Consider the following 22,342-nt stretch of genomic DNA (forward strand, 5'->3'; position numbering starts at 1 on the left):
TTTCACATTCTTCCCCTCTCTAAAACACAATTTCTATTGAGACAGCTAATGGTCCTTAAAATGTCTCATCAAGGAAGCCGCAGAACATTTTTAAAATGTAGAGTTGATTTTCCTTTCTTTTTTCCAGGTAATAAACACTTGACATTTAGGAAATGCAGTTCTAAATTTACAAGGAACATAGCACTTTTCAGCAACACTCATAGTATTGTAAGGTGCCAGTCATGTACATAAATATATCTTATGGAGCAGAGTTTCATTTATTAACGCGGTATGTTTTTAGAAAGGGACATTAATGGCTGATTCATGGAGAGTGGAGGGAGATTCAAATTAAACATTTTAAAGGAAGGATAACTACTTTTTAATTCTTTACCCTGTCTTTCTTAGTCATCATGTACATCACACCATTATGAACTATGGTTTGAATTGTGTTCACTCAGCTGGTCACCAGAATGTTGGCAGTAGCTTTAGCAAAGAAGAAAGAGCAAACAGATGCTAGTCTCTTAGGTGGTTAGTCTGGATCTTAGTGGCAAGCAATAGAATCTGGCTCTGGCTATCTTAAATGTAAAGGGAACTTACAGGAATTTGGGAAGGGCTGGAGGACCAGGCTTGGAAAATAACCACAAAACTCAGAAGCATGGGACAACCAGGCAGCAGGAACCATACATGAGGTCACACTATTGTCTGGTCCACAGTCATCAATGATGAGATCATGCCTATTGGGCTCCCACATCCCTCTGCTTTCCTAACATTCACTGAGGAACCTAATGTCCAAGCTGAGTCTTGGTTCCGTGGTAGTGAGAGGAAAGATCTGGATATGTGACTTCAGTAGAAAAATTTCCATAGTATGAGAGGTTTCCTAAAAGGGAGCTAGTAAAAGGGTACTTTGGATGTTGGACAACCCCTGGCTGGCATATGTCCCCCAACATTCAAGGACAAGCTTATCTATAATGGAGACTATAATATATTCTCACATTTCATCTTCTCTCTTTTCCTCAGGCAGTGACCACCACCCTTACGCCCAATTAAAAGAAAGAATACTCTTGGATATGATCTAGTGTACAGTTGCCCTTTTATCGTTCAAGTGAGGTTCTGGGAAAGTGTGGCTTGCCCAGCCAGCATCACCCCTAAAAAGTAGCAATGTCAGGAATTGAACCCCCGTCTTCCAAGCCCACAAACAATGCCTTTATCTATTGGTCATGCTAATCAAGTCACAGTCATTCAATGTGAGGTTGCAATTTTAGTAATGAAAACATGGGACATTTATTTAGCTCCACAAATCTCTATTACAATTTCTGAGAGAGTAAGGACACCTGGATTTTTTTTTTTTTTTTGCCAACTCCATGGTCTTAAACAAATTGCTTAATCTCTCTGAACCTCTGTTACTTTATCTGCAAAAAAATGCAAATATACCCATCTTTCCTACCTTATGAATTGTTGTACAGAATAATTGCGATAATACATAAAGCATTCTGTTATACTTTAAAAATTGCATATGATTAAAAATAATGTAAAATACAATTCATTGGTTACATTAATTAATTGGTTACAATAATAATGAGTTGTAAAAACCCGATTTTGAGGTTTACCCTGTGACCAACAGGTAGGACCACAATTCCTGCCTCCATTTGTAGCTCACTAGTCCAGTGATATTGATTGATTTGCTTAAGATGTTGTGTATCTACAGATCTTCCTCTGCTTATGATGTGGTCAAGTCCTGATAAACCCATCCTAAGTTGAAGATAGCCTAAGTTGAGCAGTTACTACACTTAACCTATTGAACATCAGAGCTTAGCCCAGACTCCCCTAACTATGCTCAGAACACTGGCCATTAGCCTACAGTTGGGCAAAGTCATCTAACACAGAGCCTATTTTGTAATAAAGGGTTGACTAGCTTGTGTAATGTACTGAACACTGTACTGAAAGTGAAAAACAGAACGGTTGTATGGATGCAGAATGGTTGTAAGTGGATCGGTGGGTTTACCCTCATGGTAGCTGGCTCTGAGCGGAGGCTTGCTGGTGCCACCGGGCATCACCAGAGAGAGGATCCTCCCACATATCAACTCGCCCAGGAAAAGATCCAAATTCAAAATTCGAAGTACAATTTCTACTAAATGTGTATCGCTTTCGGACCGTCCTAAGGTCAAAAAATCATCAGTCGAATTGTAAGTAGGGGGCCGTCTGGAGGTAGACATGTCAGGAGGGTGAAGAGCTTCCACTCAAGTCTGATCCAGAACACAGGGTTTTTTCCCACTGGTATTAATAGCAACTGATTTCATGGGCTTAGTAGGTGTCAGCACAACTAACATTTCTAATCCTCACTCCATGGGGTAAGTTATCATTCTCCTATTGTGCAGATGGACCTGGAAGCCCAGAGATGCTATAGCACTTTGCCCGGAGTGATCCCAGCTAGTGGCGGAACCAGGATTTGAACCCTAATCTTGCTTCCTCCAAAATCAGATTCTTTGATGTCCCACTGCCTGTTCTAACACACCCTTCCCTGAAGTGGCAGCACTAGATTCAAAACAAACACACAAACAAAAACATCAAGGGAAACAGGAGCTGGGCTGTTTTGTCATGAGAACAATAATAATACTATCATTTATTGAGCAGTATGTGGGCTAAGGCCTTCTTTGTGTTATCTCGCTTAGCTTTCCCAGTATAGTCAGAGAAATCTAAGGCCTAGATAAGTTAAGGAACTGGCCCCAGACCTTGCTGATGGCGGATGGCAAAGCCAAGATGCACACTCACCTGTGACTCCGAAGCCCATCTTAATCGCTCCCTGTTACCAGAGCCTGCCGAAAGCCTAGAGCTGTAACAAAATAAATTCACTGCTGGGCTTTAATTCCCTGAACCCCTCTTATGGGAGTCGTCTCGATTCAGAACCCAAATACCTCGTCTCTCTTAGAAGAAGGTGAATCCATAAATCGGAAAGGCACGAGAAGGAGGTTTTCCATTTTTCGACAGATTCATCCTTGCGCAGAGCTTTCTTGTGCTCTCTTCGTCCATGTATTGGAATGACTGAAATTTTCAGAGCTATTGACCCTCCTGTCAAAAATCCCGTGGGAGCAGAAGGCAGTGGATCGAGGCCATCGCAACACTCCTGACCACCAGAGGGCAGTGGACCCATACATCCTTGCTACTCACCGTGGTCCCGCAGGAACGGCTGCTTCACCTGGGAGCTTGCTAGAAATTCCATTTGTAAGCCCCGTCCCTGACTGACTGCATCAGAACCTTCATTTTAACAAGATTCCCTGGTGATCTGTGTGCAAATTAAAGTTTGGGAGGCACTCTCCTAAATCACAGCTCGGTCATCATGAACCAAATGGTCCCATTCTCTTTCCTGTGTTTTAGATATGTTAACAACTCCATGGAGTATTTAAGGTGAGCAAAGCATTTGGTGTTAATTGCCTCAAATCATCATTTGGGGGAATGTATTCTTAATCCTTTTTTTCAGTTGCAAAGACTGAGATTTAGAGAGATTAAGTAATTTGGTAGAAATTACAAAGCCAAATGGAGGTTTTGAGATTGAAACACAGGTCGATCTTTCCATGAAGTAGTACTACTTCCTGTCGTTCTCGCTTCTTTTTAAAGCACTGTTTTTAAGAGGTATGTTTTGGGGTCACAAAAAAGTTAGAAAGGAATTTGGTTTATTTTACTCTTGCCTTGACTGTGCTTCTCGCTGGCTAAATGTCGCAGATGTAGGGATTTAGTCAATGATTAGTTATCTATCTTGCCGTAAAAGGACTATAATACATAATAGAAATGTTCAAAAATAGTCTTCATGGTCATAAGAAAATCATTTCTTACTTAAAAGAGTTCTGAATTGTGTCTGTTGGATTTTAATCCCTCCAGTTGCATACAGTTTAATATGGCCCTTGGAAAAGTCCTGTGACTTCTAGACCCACCGGTAGATGTCAGTATTTCTTTGGACACCGCAGTGACCTCAGGTTTTGCCTCACCATTCGTTCTTTGTCAAGCGGTCAATTGTCTTTGAAGAATGTACAGAAGTTTCTTCTACATTTCACTTGGTTGGAGGAATCTTCTTGGACAGGTATCTTCAAGGGTGTTAATGACCCAAAAGTGATCTTCTGTATCTTTTTCTCTCTGTTTCTCTGTCTCTCTTTCTCTCTGAATCTCTCTCTCTCTCTCTCTCTCTCTCTCTCTCTCACACATACACACACACACACACACACTTTTAGGGGAAAGATTCAAACAAAGGATTTTCTCCCGAGGAGATCTGTCTGTGCAGAGGTTGGGAAAAGACATTTGAGGATACTTAAGCCAGATTGCATCAAGACCTCTGACTGGTAAATCAAGCTGACCCCACTCACCAGGAATTAAGCAACTACCACCCTGATAAACGCCAATCCAAAAAGAATTGCCCTTTGAAGAAAGTGACTCAGAAATCTGCAGGACAGACAGCTCGCTTTGGGTACTTTTATCAAAGTTGGTTGGGTAAGACCATAGCCTTCTCCTAAGGCTTTATTTATTTCTCAAATAATATTTTATATGCAAATATTTTCTGGAGCCTGTTTCAGAGTTTTATTAAATGTGTAAGAAGGCTGAATAATTTATCAGGTTAATGGAAGACTAGGATTTAAGTTGACGTAAATTTGATTTTAGACTCTGGTGTTTGATTTGTGTGGCTTTTCATGCCCCCACCAGTAGGGGAGGTGCTAATAACAATTAGACTCTTCCCAGCTGAGAGCTTTTACTTATTTGCTTTCCAGAATCATTCAGCTACTTTTTTTTTTTTTTTACCTTTGCTTTAGAATAACTACATAAAATTATTTGACAGGTATCTGAAGGGACTAACTTCCCTGACAAGGGAGGTCATTAGTAGCTTCTTGGTGAGAAACAAATCTTGAGAGGGATTAAATAAGAGACACACTTTCGAGTCATTAGATGCTAGACAGGCTAAAATCCCAGAAAAATATGCTGTAGCATTCAATTTGGCATTAGGTAATGACTTAATGGTTCTCTAGATTTCTGATATTCTGTGTGGAAACTGTTAAGCCCTCCTGAGGCCTGATTAGCAAACAGTTTTACTGCACTTTACAGGAGAGGATGTAAGCAGTTGTTGGTTGGAAAATTTAGAAGCGCTTTAGGGTTATTCACGATGCCTGTTTTGTAATTTAGCAATTATGTAAATTGATAGAGTCATCCCACTCAAGAAGTCTGGAGACAGACCTAGTTTATTGTTTGTCAGAACTCATCAATTTAGAAACTAGGTTTGGGGGTTTTGTTGTTCTTTTTGTTCTTACTAGCATCCTGTAGTGGTTGAGAGCATCCACTTTGGGTCTGGATTCAAATCTCAGCTCCATCATTTACCACCTGGGTGGCTTTATAAATATTATGCCTACGAACCTCAGTTTAGTCATCTGCAAAATGGGCATTGTAATGCTTGATTTATAGGATCCTTCTGAGGTATCCATAATGGAACTAGAAAAACATCTTTTCTCTGTCCTCATTCCCTCCTCCAGGGGCTGGTTTTAGCTATGTGTGGGGAGGCTGGCCTGCCTAATAATTGATGTACTCATTCAGTAATTATATATTAAGCACATACTGTGTGTGTCAGGCATGTGTGTGCTGAACACTGAAGACAGAGCAATGAACAAGGCAACGGAGGTCCCACCTATCATGGAATTTCTATTCTAAGAGGAGACACAGAAAAATGAGCAAGTAGACAAACACTCAAGTATGTAATAACATCATACAGACAGTAATAAATATGTTGGAGAAAAATAAGGTAAAGGAAAAGAAAGGAAAGGAAAAAGTCATGGGAAGTCTCTTCAAGAAGGTGATATTAAAGGAAAATGATTATTTCAAGACTATAGCAGGGTTTCCAAGTAGCTAAAGAGAGGCCGTCATGAGATGAGCAGGTAAGTAATGGATTTCTTCTCTCAAACACAGATACAGTCAGGGCCCAGTCTGAGAAAACAAGAGAATGAAAAAGTAGCAGACACCGCTCAGGTTCATCGTGGAATATTTTCCTCTCCTTGGAGGATCAGAAGAATCTACAGATTCTGCTACATCTAAAGAAATGTTTTCTTTGACAAGAACTATTGTGTGGTCCTGGGTGAGGTGACCATGGAGGTTCAGAACTCCCCTCAAGAGAATCCACTATGTAGCCATGTCCACAATAGCCAAATTATGGAAAGAGCCCAGATGTCCATCGACAAATGAATGGATAAAGAAGATGTGGTATACATATACAATGGAATACTATTCAGCCATCAAAAAATGAAATCTTGCCATTTGCAATGATGTGGATGGAACAAAATGGTATTATGCTAAGTGAAATAAGTCAATCAGAGAAAGACAATTATCATATGATCTCACTGATATGTGGAATTTAAGAAACAAGGCAGAGGATCATAGAGGAAGAGAGGAAAAAAATGAAACAAGATGAGACCAGAGAAGGAGAAAAACCATAAGAGACTCTTAATCATAGGAAAAAAACTGAGGGTTGCTGGAGGGGAGGGGGGGAGGGGGATGGGGTAAATGGGGGATGGACATTAAGGAGGGCATGGGATATAATGAGCACTGGGTGTTATATAAGATTGATGAATCACTGACCTCTACCTCTGAAACCAATAATACATTATATGTTAATTAATTGAATTTAGATTAAAAAATTAAAAAAAGAGAGAGAGAGAGAGAACCTGCTATGGAACATTGCTGATTCTGTGCCTCAGACTATCACACCTCAGGACCCACCTCTGTCTTCCTTCTCAACCACTGCTGCCAGTAGACTATTACCAGCCTAATCTTGTCTTGGCTTCTACTTCATGGAAGACCTGAACACACACAGTTGGAAGCAGAAATAGTCAGGGAAAACAGGTGGTAAGATGAATTCTGCAGGCTAAGACTGATGGTAGGTGAGACAGACACAGAGTTGGCTTTGTTAACAGGCCTTTAATATGGGATGTTGAAAAAAAGATGGGGCCACGAGGGGTCTCTTAACCGTTAGAAGCCAAGGAGTCACAATTACCATAATGACTGGCAAAGTTGGAAGGGCAACCAGAATGGCTTGACCCACAGGAAGTTGTGGAAATGGTTAATAGACCTTGGCCTCCTTATAGGCAAAAGAGCCAACAGGGTACCTCTTAATTTTTATAACCTGAGGGAGGCAAAGATGGAGGAACAGAAGGCAATCACCCAATCAAGTTGTGATGCCTTGCTCAGTTCTCACACTGAGCCAATGTTCAGACCTAGAACACATCAACTAGAGGCTGAGACCAATCGCCCAGTTGGCTGGCGAAGGCCTAGAAAGAAAAGGTCTGGACAATTAAACCCAAGGAGGGCTGGGAAGGTGTGACGATTGTTGTAGCACACATTAACGCCTACCAAAAAGCATCTCAACATGAAAGAGACACCGAACAATGAAGCAGACAGAATGATTCGGCCCAGTTGACATTGGCCAGCATGGTTACTGACCACGGTGGGACTGGAACAATGGGCATATGAACGGAGCCGCCACAATGGCAGGTTGATGGCCACACGGGGGCCCACTTGCATGGGTACCTTTCCCAAAGACTGTCTAGCTATTGCTGAATCTGATTAGTATATCAAGAAAGCCTGCCTGCCCCTGGCCCATGTGATAGCTTTGGAGATCCTCTATCCTTAAAATGCATGCCTCTCTCTCTTCTGGGTAGATGGTTGAATGCTATACTTCATCTTCTCAAGCTTTGGCCTTATTTGAAATTCAACTTTGCATCATTAAGGTAGACTCCAATTTTATGAACCCAAACTTTATCCACAGAGGTCTATTTAAAAGAAGGCCCCTTAGCCAAATCGTGTGAATGCAGAGTTGCTTTGGAATAGCGATTTCATAGTTTTTCTTTTTCTTTCTTTTTTTTTTTTTAAGATTTTATTTATTTGACAGAGAGAGAGACAGCGAGAGAGGGAACACAAGCAGGGGGAGTGGAAGAGGAGAAGCAGGCTTCCCGCTGAGCAGGGAGCCCGATGTGGGGCTCAATCCCAGGACTCTGGGATCATGACCGAGCCGAAGGCAGACACCCAACAACTGAGCCACCCAGCCACCCCGACTTCATAGTTTTTCTGATCAACCATTTTATTTATTTTTTTTAAGATTTTATTTATTTATTTGGGAGAGAGAGAATGAGAGAGAGAGAGAGAGAGGACAAGATGGGGGAGGGTCAGAGGGAGAAGCAGACTCCCTGCTAAGCAGGGAGCCCGATGTGGGACTCGATCCCAGGACTCTAGGATCATGACCTGAGCCGAAGGCAGTTGCTTAACCAACTGAGCCACCCAGGCGCCCTACATTTTAGATAGTTCTTTCCCTCACAAAATCTCACTTGTTCTTTATTGATTTTCGTGAAAACCATAAAATTTTCCTCAACCCAGTATGGTCAAGAGGACGTTATGGTCGAGCCAAAAATGTCATTACCCCCATAGTAATGAAAACCAGCATAGGTCTGAGCGTATCTGATTCTCGACTAGAACAGCCTGGAACTTGACGAATGACATTCTGCTTTAGCATTGCCCTGTCAGTTTGAAGTAAAAGAACTCAAATAGGTAACTCATGGGTTTGAAAGGTGACTACTCAGAAGAGCCGGGATGATTTGCTGAAGTGCATGGCAAGGAGAACAAAAATTGCCTGTTTCTGTCAAACCGCATAGGGAGAAACATTTTGAAATGTATTCGGCCTGGAGCTGATTGCCTTGTTTCATGAACAGTTCATCCTATCTACCACCTGGAGACAGGGGAAGAGAGTTTATCTGGAGGTGGTGAGGAAAACATTCAAGTGTCTGAGTGTGCCCATAACCCTACACCTAGGAGATTATACGGAGGTAGCATATATTATCCATATTTAATTGGAATCGAAAGATGGGCTTTGTTGTGGTGTGGCGAAATAGGCAGTGAATAGGAAGAGAAACACTTTTGAGACTGTCAAACATAATATAGGCTTCCTGAAGTTAAGGTCAGACTATATATTTATTTGTTCAGTTGAACAACAAATTAATGTTGTTCATGGATGTTGAACAATTAGGTATGGAATTGTCTTCGGCAAGATGTAAAGGGACATTAAAACCATCACTCATCATCTTTTTCTCAAAGAGGTACACATTGCTTCAAGGTCAGAGAGAAGGTGGCCAGAAAGAGAATACTGGGTCCGTATCACAAAAGGCTTTCAGAAAAAGCTTTGGGTATACAATGGTGGTATCTCTCCTTACATCGCTTAGCAAGCTGCCTGAGTGAAATCTGAAACCAGCACCTGCATGTGGCGAGCGGGGAGAGACCAAAGAAAGAGGCTGGCTGGTAGGTTGGTAGATGGTAGTTTTAATAAGCAAAGGAACTTATATATGAGGCTTGTCTTGATGGCCATGAGAGGAGTAGATCTCCACATATGCCTGTCAAATTTTAAACGTTTATATAGTCTTAACTGGGTATACCATCAACACCATATCACTTTCCTTTCTTTCTTTCTTTTTTTTTTTGTTCTAAATTATGCCCTTTTGAAAATCTCTATCACAGACTTCTTTTTTTTTTTTTTTTTAAGATTTTATTTATTTATTTGACAGAGAGATAGCGAGAACAGGAACACAAGCAGGGGGAGTGGAAGAGGGAGAAGCAGGCTTCCCGCAGAGCAGGGAGCCTGATGCGGGGCTCGATCCCAGGACCCTGGGATCATGACCTGAGCTGAAGGCAGACAATTAACAACTGAGCCACCCAGGTGCCCCACAGACTTCTTTCGAATACAGACAAGAATGTTCTCCAAATGTTTAACTGTGACCCTGTTAGGGGCTGAATTGTGTCCCCTCCCCCACAGCCCCATAGTCATATGTTGAAGTCCTAACCCCTCATACCTCAGAAGGTAACTGTATTTAGAGATAAGGTCTTTCAAGAGGTAATTAAGATAAAATGAGGTTATATGGGTGGCCCCTATTTCAGTGTGACTTGTTTACTTGTAAGAAGAGATTAGTTAAGGAGAGGAGCCTCAGAACAAACCCACCTTGCCAACACCTTGATCTTGGACTTCCAGCCTCCAGAACTGTGAGGCAATGCATTTCTGCTGTTTAAGCCCCAGGCTGTGGTATTTTGTTATGGCCGCCACAAGAGACTGATACAGACCCTTTATTTAGCTGAAGCCTGGCAGGTTGGAGAGAAAGCCTTCTTGCAGGCATAGTGTTTGCTCTTTCATTGCTTTCTTCAGGAAAACAGGAGGGGAAGCTGCTATACTCCCACCTTCCCTTCCCTTCCATCCCCCTCCCCCAACATTCACCCCTCCCTCACAATCAAGAAAGAAAGATTTCGTTTGTCCCAGTGCCTTTGTCAGAGGCTGGTGGTGGGAAGGTGAATCCTCCATCAGGTATGTTGTAACTAAGTTGAACATTTGTCTCATTCCCAGCCCCCTCCTCCATCGGTCACTACTGTGAGAAAATTGAGCTGGACTCAATTTTCACATTATTTCTCTGGAGCTCACAGTCCCCATGGTAACTTTTTCCAGCCATCACTTTATGTCATCATTTCCTTCATTCTACCTCCTTTTTTTTTTATCTCCTTTAGTCTTGGATTAATGTTATATATAAAAGAACCAAGCGTAAATCTTTGTTTCACCATAGGTGGTGAGAACATAGTTTCTTTTTATTAGTTTTTCAAAGTGGGAGATAAGGAAAATGCTAGAAGTATAATTAAAGATAAAAATAAAAAAGACTTAAAGAGATTTAAATTCCTGTGAGGTGAGCCCCTACGAGGCTTTTCAGGAAGGGCTAATTTCTGACGGTCACAGATAAGGGAGGCTGGCTCATCTTTGCCAATTTGGGGAGGTGATTTTAGAAAGAGCTGTAAGGGACTTTGAAGGCTGGGGAACCCACCAGTCTCAGAGTATAGGGGCAGAACTCCTTGTTATCCCGGTTCTTTTCTTCCTGGAAAAAACCCCATATTTTTATTTATTTATTTTTTAAATAATGAAAGGTCACATGTTTGAAGAAAACCAACATGGAGCTGTCTTCCCTGGATAATCCTCCTAAGCCAGAGGTGGAATAGAAATGGCAGAGGAGGCAGGAAAAATAGGGTTGATGGGGATGGTGGTAGGAATGGCTGACGGACAGAAAAGAAAACCAAAAATCAAATATAAAATGTCTGTTAGGGCCCCGAGTATTGGATGTTTGCTGTGGTAATGCTGATTGCACCATTTAACACACCAGTTGTTCAAATATGGGGGCTGGTGGGGGGGAGGGGGCAGGCACACTCAAGGACTCTCAGGATAAGCACCCTTTCCTGTAAGATTATACTGAGGGTCGGATGACCAGATATAATCTATTGTCCAAACAAGTACAGTTATGAGCCTAAAGGGGGCACTATTACTAAGTAATGCAGCCAATCCTTTCTTTACTCCTGCACTGCCCCCGGAACAAAAATGATGAAAATCTCAGCCAGTGTTACTTAGCACTTAATGTCTGGCCCTTAGGTGGGCTTTCCATTAACTACCTACCACTCCCCTCAGCAACTCAAGAGAGGCAGAAGCGAGCACCTAAAGATGATGGCAAATGCCTATCATCTCCGTCCTGGAGGAGGGAGGTAGTAGTTATATGGGAGATTGGGACGTCAAGAAGTCCAGGGTTTTGCCCAAAGGAGTTTCCCTCAGAACACACACACTACCAACCGTGACAACTCTATGGCCTCTGGGCAATATCCTCTCTCCCCTGTTTATCTCAACTCTATCCATCCTCCAGAGGCCTGAAGGTTTTCAGAGCTGTATCACTCATTCTCACTGCTCCAGGTTTTCCAAGTTTGATGGACTTGTCCCTTCTCTGTGTCTTGCTAATTGAAGACGGCACAGCCCCTCTATCCTGCCATTACCCCATGTTCTAACTCCCACAGTGGACTCTGGGCTACTCCACCTGCTGCATGTGCCCCCAGAAGTTCCCTTTAGCCAAAGCCTTTAATTTTAGAAAGTGTATTTGTTAGAATCGAAATCACACAGGGGCATGGCCCCAGCTGAACTCATTTTATGAAAAGACCTATCAGCATTTTTGTACAAGTTATTCTATTCTAGGTCAGCTATTTGTAAATTTAAATGATTTCACTGAAAAGAAGTGAAGTCAGGGCACCTGGGTGGCTCAGTCGGTTAAGTGTCTGCCTTCGGCTCAGGTCATGATCCCAGGGTCCTGGGATCGAGCCCCACATCAAGCTCCTTGCTCAGCGGGGAGCCTGCTTCTCCCTCTCCCTCTGCCTACTGCTCTGCCTACTTGTGCTCTGTCAAATAAATAAAAAATCTTTAAAAAAAAAAAAAGTGAACTATACCTACAATGGCCAAAGTAAGAATGATATCTGAAGCAGAAGTAAGTTGAATTTATCCAGTTAACCGAAACTTGATTTTTGTGGCAAATTCACCAGATTAGGAACCCCCCCCCCAAAAAAGTCACTGACACAGATTCTCATAAAATTTAGAGAACTGTTTTGGTAGAAGCAAATAAGTAACACACCAAAAGAATTTTCCAAAGATTTATTGAAGCAGAAACAAGTTGGTCAGATATTTGTTGGAAAAAAAGCAGTTTTAATGGTATTCAAAAATACTTTTTAAAAAGTATTCTAGCACAAGTTTTCTTCATAAACTAGATTATGTTGTGAACTTTTTCCTAAATCTTTTAAGAGTGTTGGTTCTTAAGAACTAGAGATTATTCCTATTCCAAATCTATCTTGCGCTCCTGAAAAACTGCAGAAAGGCACTTGAAAGCTGTTTCTTTAAGATACGGATTTCTTTTTTATTCTTGCTGGTAGTATTGCTGCACTGACTCTGTGCCCTTTTTACTCAAGGTCATCGTGATGCTGAGAAGTTTCATTGATAACCTGTTAACAAAAAAATTCGAGTCAAATAGAATACCTGTTGAAGATGAAATTACCCCGATAAGCATGACAAAGGAAAACCCTCCTAAGTAGGTATCATTGATGGTGAAAATAGGCAGGTTATGTTAGCTGTGCACGGCCAAGGTCACAGCTAGGAGGGACAGATACGTGTGTAAGACGCTCTTCACCTACACGCAAAAGAAGTATCCTATGGAATGTTAGCACTTAAAAAAAGAAAACTTAAAACTGTGTATGAAGGATGCTGTGATAATCCTATGCAGCAAAGTTTAAAAGTCATGAAGACAGACTAAACTGTACAGTCAAGTGCATTTTAAGTGTATGTGCAAGGGGAGATTCCATGAAGATCGCAACAGATTTCGGCCATTTCTTTCCTGGCGTAGAGAAGTAACGAGAAACGAACTGATTATCCGGCATATCCTTGTGCTATGTCAAAGGGCCTAAGAGTATTCAGGTGGCAGTCAGTAGGGAAGCCCGTATGTCCAGGATCAAAACATTCCTGATATCAAGGGAGTCTACTGAAGTAGCTCATGGAATGAGTCTAGGAAGTAACTTAAAGAAGCTGTGCGCTGATCTTAAATTAAGGAGCGTAGAAAAACAATCACTTATTTTGGACAGTAGGAAGACTGCTATGTCACCTTCATATTCAGGAGCCAAATAGTTGGCTGTGTGTCGTGCTGGGAAAAAAGGCCTATTCTCTTTTGAGGGTCACGAGTGAAACCAAAACCTCCCCAATTAGCCAGGTGTTATCTGAGATAGAGACTTATTGATTCACAAGGCTATCGATGTCTGCCTGAGATTATGCGTTTTGGCTGAAATATACCAACCTGTCCATCTCTAGTCTCAACCGTCTTAATCAGAAGTGTCCTTTTTGAGTGAGTGTCAACCAGAGGGAGGGAATCCAGATTGGTTTCTGAATAAAGAAAAATCGCCCCAAATTAGTAAAAGTGAAATTCTAAAAAGACAAGTAACTATTTTGCCCAAAGAATTATGATCGTTGTTCACAACCGTCAAAAGCGCTCCTCCCCAAATAATTCTCAAGACTTTACTAGGGCCTGGTAACGCGGTAGCATCAGGATGGACTATTTCAGTGCATACTCCAAAGGAAGAAGTCCAAGGGAGTTGAAATTTAACTGGCAGCACAGATTATAAGACAGTACTTGGGTCTAAAAATTATGGATGTTTTATAGGAGTTTATCTTGTATGGCATTTTCAAAAAATCATTTAGCAAATTAGTGCTTTATCATAAACGGACTGGTTACAAGCTGCTGAAATTTTTCATAAGGGGAGATCAAATGCTTACCCCTCAGGTTCAGGGAAGAAAAGTTTGGAAGAGGCAGAGCAATCCTATATAGAGATAAAGAAAAACAGTAAAATTTTTGGAAAACGACTCAAACAATAAGGAACGAATTTCTTCAACTTCTTGTTTTCATCAAATAAGAGAATGTATTTTCGTAGTTCATTAAGTGAGGGATTTGCCTCCGAAGTATTTACCTAGGACGGTCTCATTAGTACATTTAAAATCTTTTCCTTTGAGTGTTTTCTCTGAGCATTGCAGAGTGGGAAGAGCGTTGGCGCTCCCAGAGTTGTGAGTTCAAATCCCAGCTTTGCCACTGATTAACGCTGATTAGAGCAAGTTAGTTACTAAATCTCCCAAACCTAAGGTTCCATATCTATACGAAGTGGTCAGCAGCTACGTTGAAGAAATGTTCTAAAGATGAAGAGGTAACGCACGTAGGTAAAGTGAGGGGCATAATTCCTAACAAAGGGTACCTATTAACACACGTGCATAAGCCCTTGTGCCACACCTGCTCTCCTCGCCTTCCAGCAGCTTCCTGTAGGTGGCAATCTCAATGTCGAGAGCCATCTTGACATTCAGCAGGTCCTGGTATTCCCGAAGGTGACGGGCCATCTCTTCCTTCATGTTCTGAATCTCATCCTGCAGGCGGCCAATAGTGTCTTGGTAGTTAGCAGCTTCGACGGCGAAGTTCTCTTCCATTTCACGCATCTGGCGTTCCAGAGACTCGTTCTGCAGGAGGTAAGAGAGGCTTCCGTTGTTACTTCCCAGGAAACCCCCAGCTATTCCCAGACCCACGATCTGTTCCCCTAGTGGCAAAAATGGGGAGCAGCACTCCAACTTCAGGTGAAGGATATAAGCATCAAGTATTAGAAGCAAGAATACAGGTATAAGCTAAAACCTTCACATCTCGGAGTGCTCTTTGAATCTGTCCTGACAGCTCATTTTCTTTGGATTAAAACATAAATTGGTCTTCATTTGAAGTTTTGTTCGGATTAGCTTGATCAATGTGCATGACGCAAGCGGCTTATGGTCCGTTTTTTAGTGGGATGGGATACTCACAGTCCCTTTGAGGGCGTCCACTTCACAGGTGAGGGACTGCACCTGTCTCCGGTACTCATTCGACTCCTGCTTCGCCTGGCGCAGAGCATCATTGTTCCGGTTAGCAGCCTCAGAGAGGTCGGCAAACTGTTGGAAAGAAATGACAAAATGTGGACCACCCACGTGACTTGGTCCCCTAAGATTCCCTAAGATCCCCTAAGATTCTCCCTTGCCTGGAAAAAGGGGAAAGCTTCAAGATGGTAAGCAAACAAATAAATAAATAGCACATGATCCAAATCAAATTTTGTATCTTAAGTGCAAAGCTCCACGTCCTCCAGACTATGTCTACATTTCTGTTCTGAACAGCGAAGGAAGAGTGGCAGAATGCTGACAATGTTTTCAAGTAGAAATTCGATACGTTACCCTCATTCAAGAAGGGTGGGGGTCACAGGTGTGGTGTCGGGATCGCCTCTGAAGTAGGGTTCAGAAGGGAGTGGAAAGAAGGGATGAGTGATAGGGAGGCTGTAGCAATAAATACAACTGGGACGAGAAGTTCAAGAAGTTCAAGCCAACTTTCTGACTGGACTTAAAGGGTGCGCAGGGATCACAGGCAGGTACGAGCATTTCCAGAACAAAATGCTCTTCTCTTGTTCTAGCCACACTGATTGCTTTCATACCTTGGACTTGTACCATTCCTCAGCCTCCTGAAGGTTCTTGGCAGCCACGCTTTCATACTGCTGGCGTACGTCACGCAGGGCAGCCGTGAGGTCAGGCTTGGAAACATCCATATCGATTTGGACATGCTGGTCCTGAATTTGGGCCTGCAGCTCCTGGATTTCCTGCAGAAAGAACAGACAGAAGGTCAGCCATGCCCAGGATGGGGGCAACTTCACCCACATTCATTCACGAAACGTGGCTCCACTTGCCTCATCATGTAGTTTCTTCAAAAAGGCAATCTCTTCTTGCAAGGATTCCACTTTACGCTCAAGGTCAAGACGTGCCAAAGAAGCATTGTCAACATCCTGGTTTGAAAAGAGAAAAGACAGGGCAGATGGGAGGGTACTGAAGTCAATGGCTTACCTCCTTTCTTAATTTTAAATGAACCATATGAGCTTAGTCTCTTTACTATGAAAAGGTTGTTGAGAACTTTTATGACCTTTGAATAAGTCTATAAATCACCCAGTATGATAATATACTATACTTTCTTCTCTTCATTAGTAAATTTGAATTGTGACCCACTGTATTGTATTCAGATGGCTAATAAGCAATTTAAAAATAAGTAAATGTTAAACTGCACTCTGAATCTCCATTACACTAGTGAAGTTTCTCATTATTTTTAAAATTTCAATTCCAGTATAGCTAACATACGATATTATGCGAACATATTAGTTCCGGGTATACGATACAGTGATTCAACAACCCTGTACCTGTACAATACTCAGTGCGCATCACAGTGCTTGTGCTCTTAATCCCCATCTCCAATTTCACCCATCCCCCACCCACCTCCCCTCTGGTGGCCCTCAGCCTGTTCTCTGTAGCTAAGAAGCTGTTTTTTGATTTGTCTTTTTCTTTGTGCATCTGTTTTGTTTCTTAAATTCCACATGAGGAAAATCATACGGTATTGGTCTTTCCCTGACTTGATTTTATTATTTTTTTAAACCTAGAAAAATCAATGTCACCACATTTTTAAGATATCTTTTTGGAATGTCATGAAATAACATGATGTAATAGGGTTGACCAGATTTCATTTTGTGTATACTCGAGGACCCGTAAAACAGAAATTTGTGCTTCAAAAGTTTCAGTGTATATCTGAGCTCTTTTATTCTCTGCTGAATTCTTTTTTTTTTTTAAAGTGGGCTCCACGACGATGGGCCTTGAACTCACGACGGAGATCAAAACCTGAGCTGAGATCAAGAGTCCGAGGCTTAACTGACTAAGCCAAATGTATCCTTAGAATGCAAAGCAAGTATGTAGTCATCTAGCAAGGCTAGATGTTGCAAGGCTAGATTTATAATCCAGTTCAATTTGTACACTGGCAAAGATGCAGTTCAGGCACATAAGGAAAAGAAATGTAATTCTGCACTGTATTTTCTTTGCTTCCAAATCTGGTAGAATTTTCTCTTAAAACTCCCATTGCATCCTGCAAATGTGTGTCCATCCTTTTCACTTAGCACTTTGTCAATTCAGTTACTTAGCTTGTTTCAGAATGACTGGTCAAAATGCATGTAATGAAACTATATGCAGAATCCTTGCTGCTCAGGCTCTCCTGTGTTTCCATCACTTGCAAATTGCTATGTCCCAAAGATTTTATTTCCCCTCAAGGAAATGTAAGAATTTTTATACCTCTTATCTTGTCAGCAATTGTATGTGGAATGCACTTTATAGCACTTAAGTCTTAAAATGTTGAGCGACCTCTCTCACCTTCATGGAAATGTGAATGAGGAATGAGTGATAATTAAAAAAAAAAAAAAACCTGGCTTGGGAAAAATTCACTTTGCTTGTTAAGCCCTAAAAAAAGATGGGGAAGATAATTACGTGACATTGTGACATTTCTACTTCCTTGAAGAAAATATGAGGGATTTTACTGAATCCCTAAAGAGGAGATCATTCATATTAATCTTATTTTATATTAACTCACTACACTGCAGAAAACATTACAGATATGATGATTACAAATGCTCAGTTACTAAAATGGGCCACACACTGCAGTGCTTAACTTAATTTGGTAAATGTATTTCTGCTTCAAAATGTTATTCTAGACAATTCATCTGAGAGCTTAGATAGCCATACCAGTAAGTGTTCAGGAGAATAAAACTATGCTAGCGGCTCTTCCTGCTTTTGAATTCCAATTTCAAACTAAGAATCCTTGAAGTCTATCTAGCTTTGGAGCAAAAAGTCCTTTACTTAAAAAATCCATTCTTGGGCCCTAGGTTTGTTCTTCATTTAAGGAGAAAGTGCTAGAGAATAAAGAAACCAAATAAAGAAAGGCCTTTCAAAATGTGAGGTATGATGGTAGCTTTAAGAACTTTCCCCATCAGATACTTCACAAGTCTGGACCAGATACTAGATAACGGATGTTAGCCCATACGTGTGTCCAATTAGAACTGCGCTTACATCATTACATATTCAATAAGAATGTAGCCTGTTGCAAAGCTTCTCTGGGAACACAAAGACTCCTATTATTTCTGTCCAGAGCCACCACACTTGCCAGAATGTCTGTATCTACATTCCATCGTGAAGCCCGTAGAAACCATTAATACTTTCAGCCCAGGGGACAGATGGCTCCTTTTCACCCTTATTAGATCACAAAATAGTTGTGCCTAGTGATACTTCCATATAACTTTAATGCCACAATGAAACTTGCAGGGAAGAAAAGAAACTTGCTGGCGTAAGTCCAGTTAAACTAAGTTTCTTATCCTCCAACACGTTTAACATTTCAAACTACAGGGTATAACTGTGCTTTTCATGGCCTTGTAAAAGTTAGCCAACTTGACTTTAGTAAACCTTAATCTACATCAAACTGTAACTGTTCAGAATCAGAATGTCAATGTGTTGCAAAAACAAAACGGAAAAAAAAATTTCTTTGGAAAAAAAATCTCGAAACAAAGTAAAAAGTTAAAGACTTTCTTTCTGTCCTAAGGCACAGCTTCACTCATTCAAGGGTTTTCATTGGGAGACGCTCCAATCTGTGCTCTTTCCGCCACTAGGGGGCTTTGTGCACAGACGTGAAGTTTTGCACTATCTAGACACGGGCTACGTAACTTTGAGAATTGCTCCGGGTCGATCGGGTGGGGTCCGGTGGCTGCGAGCGGGAACAGAATCTACAAACCTGTCTGAAAGACTGCAGGGTGCTCTCGGCTTCCTCTCTCTGAAGCATCTCCTCTTGCAACCTGAAACAGTCGCACATTAACCAAACGGGAACTGGGAAACCGCCAGGGGCGGGGCGGCCACACCCAACCACCACGTCGCTGCGCCTCGCGACAGAAGCTGCTGCGCCACCTCCGCGGGCAGCCAAGCACGGCGGCTTTTAGAACTGCTGCCCTCCGCACGTTTTAGCGGGTCCTCGGCGACAGCGTGCAAAAGCAATCACGGCCGCCACCGGAACCTGGAAGGCGACCGCCGCCCCCCCGCCCCCGAGGGCCCTCCGCAATCCCTTTGTCTCGCTTCCGCCACTTCCCTCCTCTCTTCCCTCCTCGCGCCCCATGCTGGCAGCCCGCCGGAAGCGGCCGGGAAACTTTCTAAAAGTTTGGGGAAATGGCGCTCATCGCTTATAAGGGCCTTCGGCTGCAGACAGAGCGGCAGTTTTAAGAAATCTGTAACCTGAAGCGGGGTGTTTGGGGGCGACCAGTGGGGGTGGAGGGGAAATGCTAACTGCAAGGTCTGGGTTTAGGGCGGGGCTGCGCCGCCGCACCCACAACCCCGCTCACCCGCTGTCCCCCAGGCAGCCACCACCCCAGCCACATCCAGGGCGTGGCAGCTTCTCGCGGGGGCCCTGTTCCCCTCTCCCTCCCCTCCCGCAGCCCCGCATGGGCGCCGCCTTACTTCTCCCGGAGCCGCAAGATGTCCTCGGCCAGGTTGTCGCGCTCCACCTCGACGCGGGCCTTGTCGTTGGTGAGCTGGTCCACCTGCCGGCGCAGCTCCCGCATCTCCTCCTCGTAGAGGTCCCCCAGGCGTGACTTGCCCTGGCCCTTGAGCTGCTCGAGCTCGGCCAGCAGGATCTTGTTCTGCTGCTCCAGGAAGCGCACCTTGTCGATGTAGTTGGCGAAGCGGTCATTCAGCTCCTGCAGCTCCACTTTCTCGTTGGTGCGGGTGTTCTTGAACTCGGTGTTGATGGCGTCGGCCAGCGAGAAGTCCACCGAGTCCTGCAGCAGGCGCACGCCGGGCACACTGCTTCGCAGGCGCACGGCGGAGGAGCGCGTGGCGTACGCGCCTCCGGGGGACGAGGCATAGAGGCTGCGGCCGGTGCTGGGGCGCAACGCGCTGCCCAGGGTGTAGGTGCGGGTGGACGTGGTCACGTAGCCCCGTGTGGAGCTCGGCCGGCTCCCGGTGCCCGGGCCGCCGAACATCCTGCGGTAGGAGGACGAGGACACGGACCTGGCGGACATGACTGCAGAGGGTGGCGGTGGGCCGGGCGGCTGCGGCGGCACGGACCGGCTCGGGGAGTGCAGGCGAGCGAGGGCGCGGTGGGTGTGGGCGGTGGGAGTGCTGCTGCGTCTCTGGCGCGGGGGATACCGGAGCGAGAGTGGCAGAGGACCGGACCCCGCGGAGGGCGCAGTTTTTATAAGGCGTTAGGAAAGAGGGTCCCCTCCCACTGCCATCCCAGCCGCAGACCGCGCCAGCCAATGGGGACCGACAAGAAGACCGGGGGGTGGGGGTGGGGGTGGGGGGGAGCGGGGCGCCCTCGAGCCTTCCTGCCGGTTCCTCTGCAGCCCGGGACTGGGCACCGTCCCGTTACTTTTTGGCTGGGCTGGGACTTTCGGGGGCTTTGCTGATGATGGTCCGAGCTCTGCTCCCCACTGGGTGCTAAAAAAGGCGGGGTCGCGCGGTGGTGGGGGACCCTGCCCAGGCCTGGACCAGAGGGGTCGCGGGCACCGCGCCGAAGAGTCCTGGGAGGAGGCGGGCGGGTGGGAGGGGCTCTCGGCTGCCGGGCTGTGGTCGGTCAGGGGCGTGTGGGTGGGGAGACCCGCGGGCAAGAAGCAGGAAGAGGGGGGAGTCAGGGATCCAGAGGATCGGAAGAAAGAAACAAAGAGTGCCTGAGGTTGGAGCGCGAGGTGGGGGCGTGCACGGTCGGCGGCGCAGAGCTGGGGCCCCGCGCAGCCTGGCGCACCGCCCACTCTGGCCCACGAATCTTTTCAACCTCTTGTCTTGGGGGGTTCCTGTTCAGGGACCTAACGGGCTCGGTGGCTTTGGACGGCGCGAGCTTCGAGGCGGCGGCCGGGGAAAGCCCGGGGGAGAGGGGTGGGGTCACTGAGTCACAGGCAGTGAGTCACTGAGCCCTGCTGTCCCCCGGGGTTGAGGGCTCCTAGCGGTTCGGAAACCGTTAGACGAGCCTGACTCCAGCCTCCCCGGGCCACGCGCGCACTGTTTTAAGTTTTACCCAAGTTCGAGTTTTCTTCTGTGCGGTTCGCCTGAGAACACCCCTGCCTTCTTAAGGACTCTCCAAAGCCTGGTTTTGCTCCGAATGTGAGGACTTCCTATTAGCAAGAAACTTCGGCAGAGCCCGGAGAGCTGCCGAACTCGGGTCTCCAGCATCATGAACGCACTCGGGGAAGGGTTTTCTTGCAAAGTTCCCTCCCATCCTTCCCTCTGGGCTCCTCTCAGTGCCCCCCCCCCGTCCCCGTGGAACCACACCCGACTTTTAACACGATCTGAAAGTTCTGGGTGGAAGAGGAAACCCAGCGTCCGTAGTTTCAAAATCAAATCGAGTGATCACTGGTTTTTCTGCTATAGTGGAAGTCATTAAAGGTATAATCTGTGCCAATTATAGAATTAATTAGGCGTTGCTTTAAAACCCCGATTTGATTAATGAAAGGCAATTATATAACGCAAATGACAGAATGTTTGGGGGGAAATAGATTTATATGTTCATTTTGGTTCAGCGAGGCCCATTGCAGGATTCTGGTGACTTGTCTGGGAAATGTCACAGGTCCTTTTGGCCTCATTTCCAGAAGAATTCGTGCAATTGGTCTTCCAGTGAAGGAGATAAAACTATCTGCAGAACAAACAGAGAGAAAACTTCTGGTCTTGAGCATTAGGGAGTGTTCAGACTCCACCACCAAAACCCATCTAGGGTAAATCACTCAACTCAAGGGCTATTGTTGCAACATCAGTAAGTGCTACCCCCAAAAGGGAGATGAAGGGAAGAGGGCAAGCCAGCCTTATTGTGATTAAGGAGCAATTTAAAAATCCTGGGTTGTTTTTTGTTTGTTTGTTTGTTTTGAGTATTTAGAAGACCTATTGAGTACTGGATGGATTAACTCCAAAACCACCCTATCGAGTGAATAGTTAAGAGAAAAAGGTAAAATCCTTCCCTCTGTCTTTTTTTTTTTTTTTTTTTGGAGTTGGGGGAGCTGTGGGGGTGGTACTGGACGTTACTTGGCATTTAAGAAAAATAGTGTAGAACCAACTGAAGGGTTTATCCTAGCTTCTTGGTGCAAGCCTCGTCTAGGC

General features: G+C 44.3%; 1 protein-coding gene across 1 annotated transcript; it reads right to left on the minus strand.

Moving 5' to 3' along the window:
* Positions 1 to 12,460: 12,460 nt before the first annotated feature.
* VIM (vimentin) lies at positions 12,461 to 20,481 on the minus strand. Its single transcript, XM_045874337.1, has 9 exons — positions 19,715 to 20,481; positions 19,002 to 19,062; positions 16,099 to 16,194; positions 15,850 to 16,011; positions 15,194 to 15,319; positions 14,643 to 14,863; positions 14,138 to 14,181; positions 13,662 to 13,747; positions 12,461 to 12,819 (listed from the first exon to the last, which is right to left on the minus strand). Exons 1-9 carry the CDS (start codon positions 20,275 to 20,277, stop codon positions 12,778 to 12,780), a joined length of 1,401 nt encoding a protein of 466 aa, XP_045730293.1. The 5' UTR covers positions 20,278 to 20,481; the 3' UTR covers positions 12,461 to 12,777.
* Between the last annotated feature and the right edge of the window lie 1,861 nt (positions 20,482 to 22,342).

This window comes from Mirounga angustirostris, unplaced genomic scaffold (assembly GCF_029215605.1).
Source record: "Mirounga angustirostris isolate CCGP_5_RB_7025 unplaced genomic scaffold, mMirAng1.0.hap1 SCAF_5, whole genome shotgun sequence".
Lineage (NCBI taxonomy): Eukaryota > Metazoa > Chordata > Mammalia > Carnivora > Phocidae > Mirounga > Mirounga angustirostris.

Coding starts and splice junctions, on each gene's coding strand:
- VIM (XM_045874337.1), bottom strand. CDS start 20,277: ATGTCCGCCAGGTCCGTGTCCTCGTCCTCCTACCGCAGGATGTTCGGC. Junction 19,063..19,714: donor ATCTTGCGGCTCCGGGAGAA/GTAAGGCGGCGC, acceptor CGACTGTTTCAG/GTTGCAAGAGGAGATGCTTC. Junction 13,748..14,137: donor TTCTTCCCTGAACCTGAGGG/GTAAGCATTTGA, acceptor TTCTTTATTCAG/AAACCAATCTGGATTCCCTC.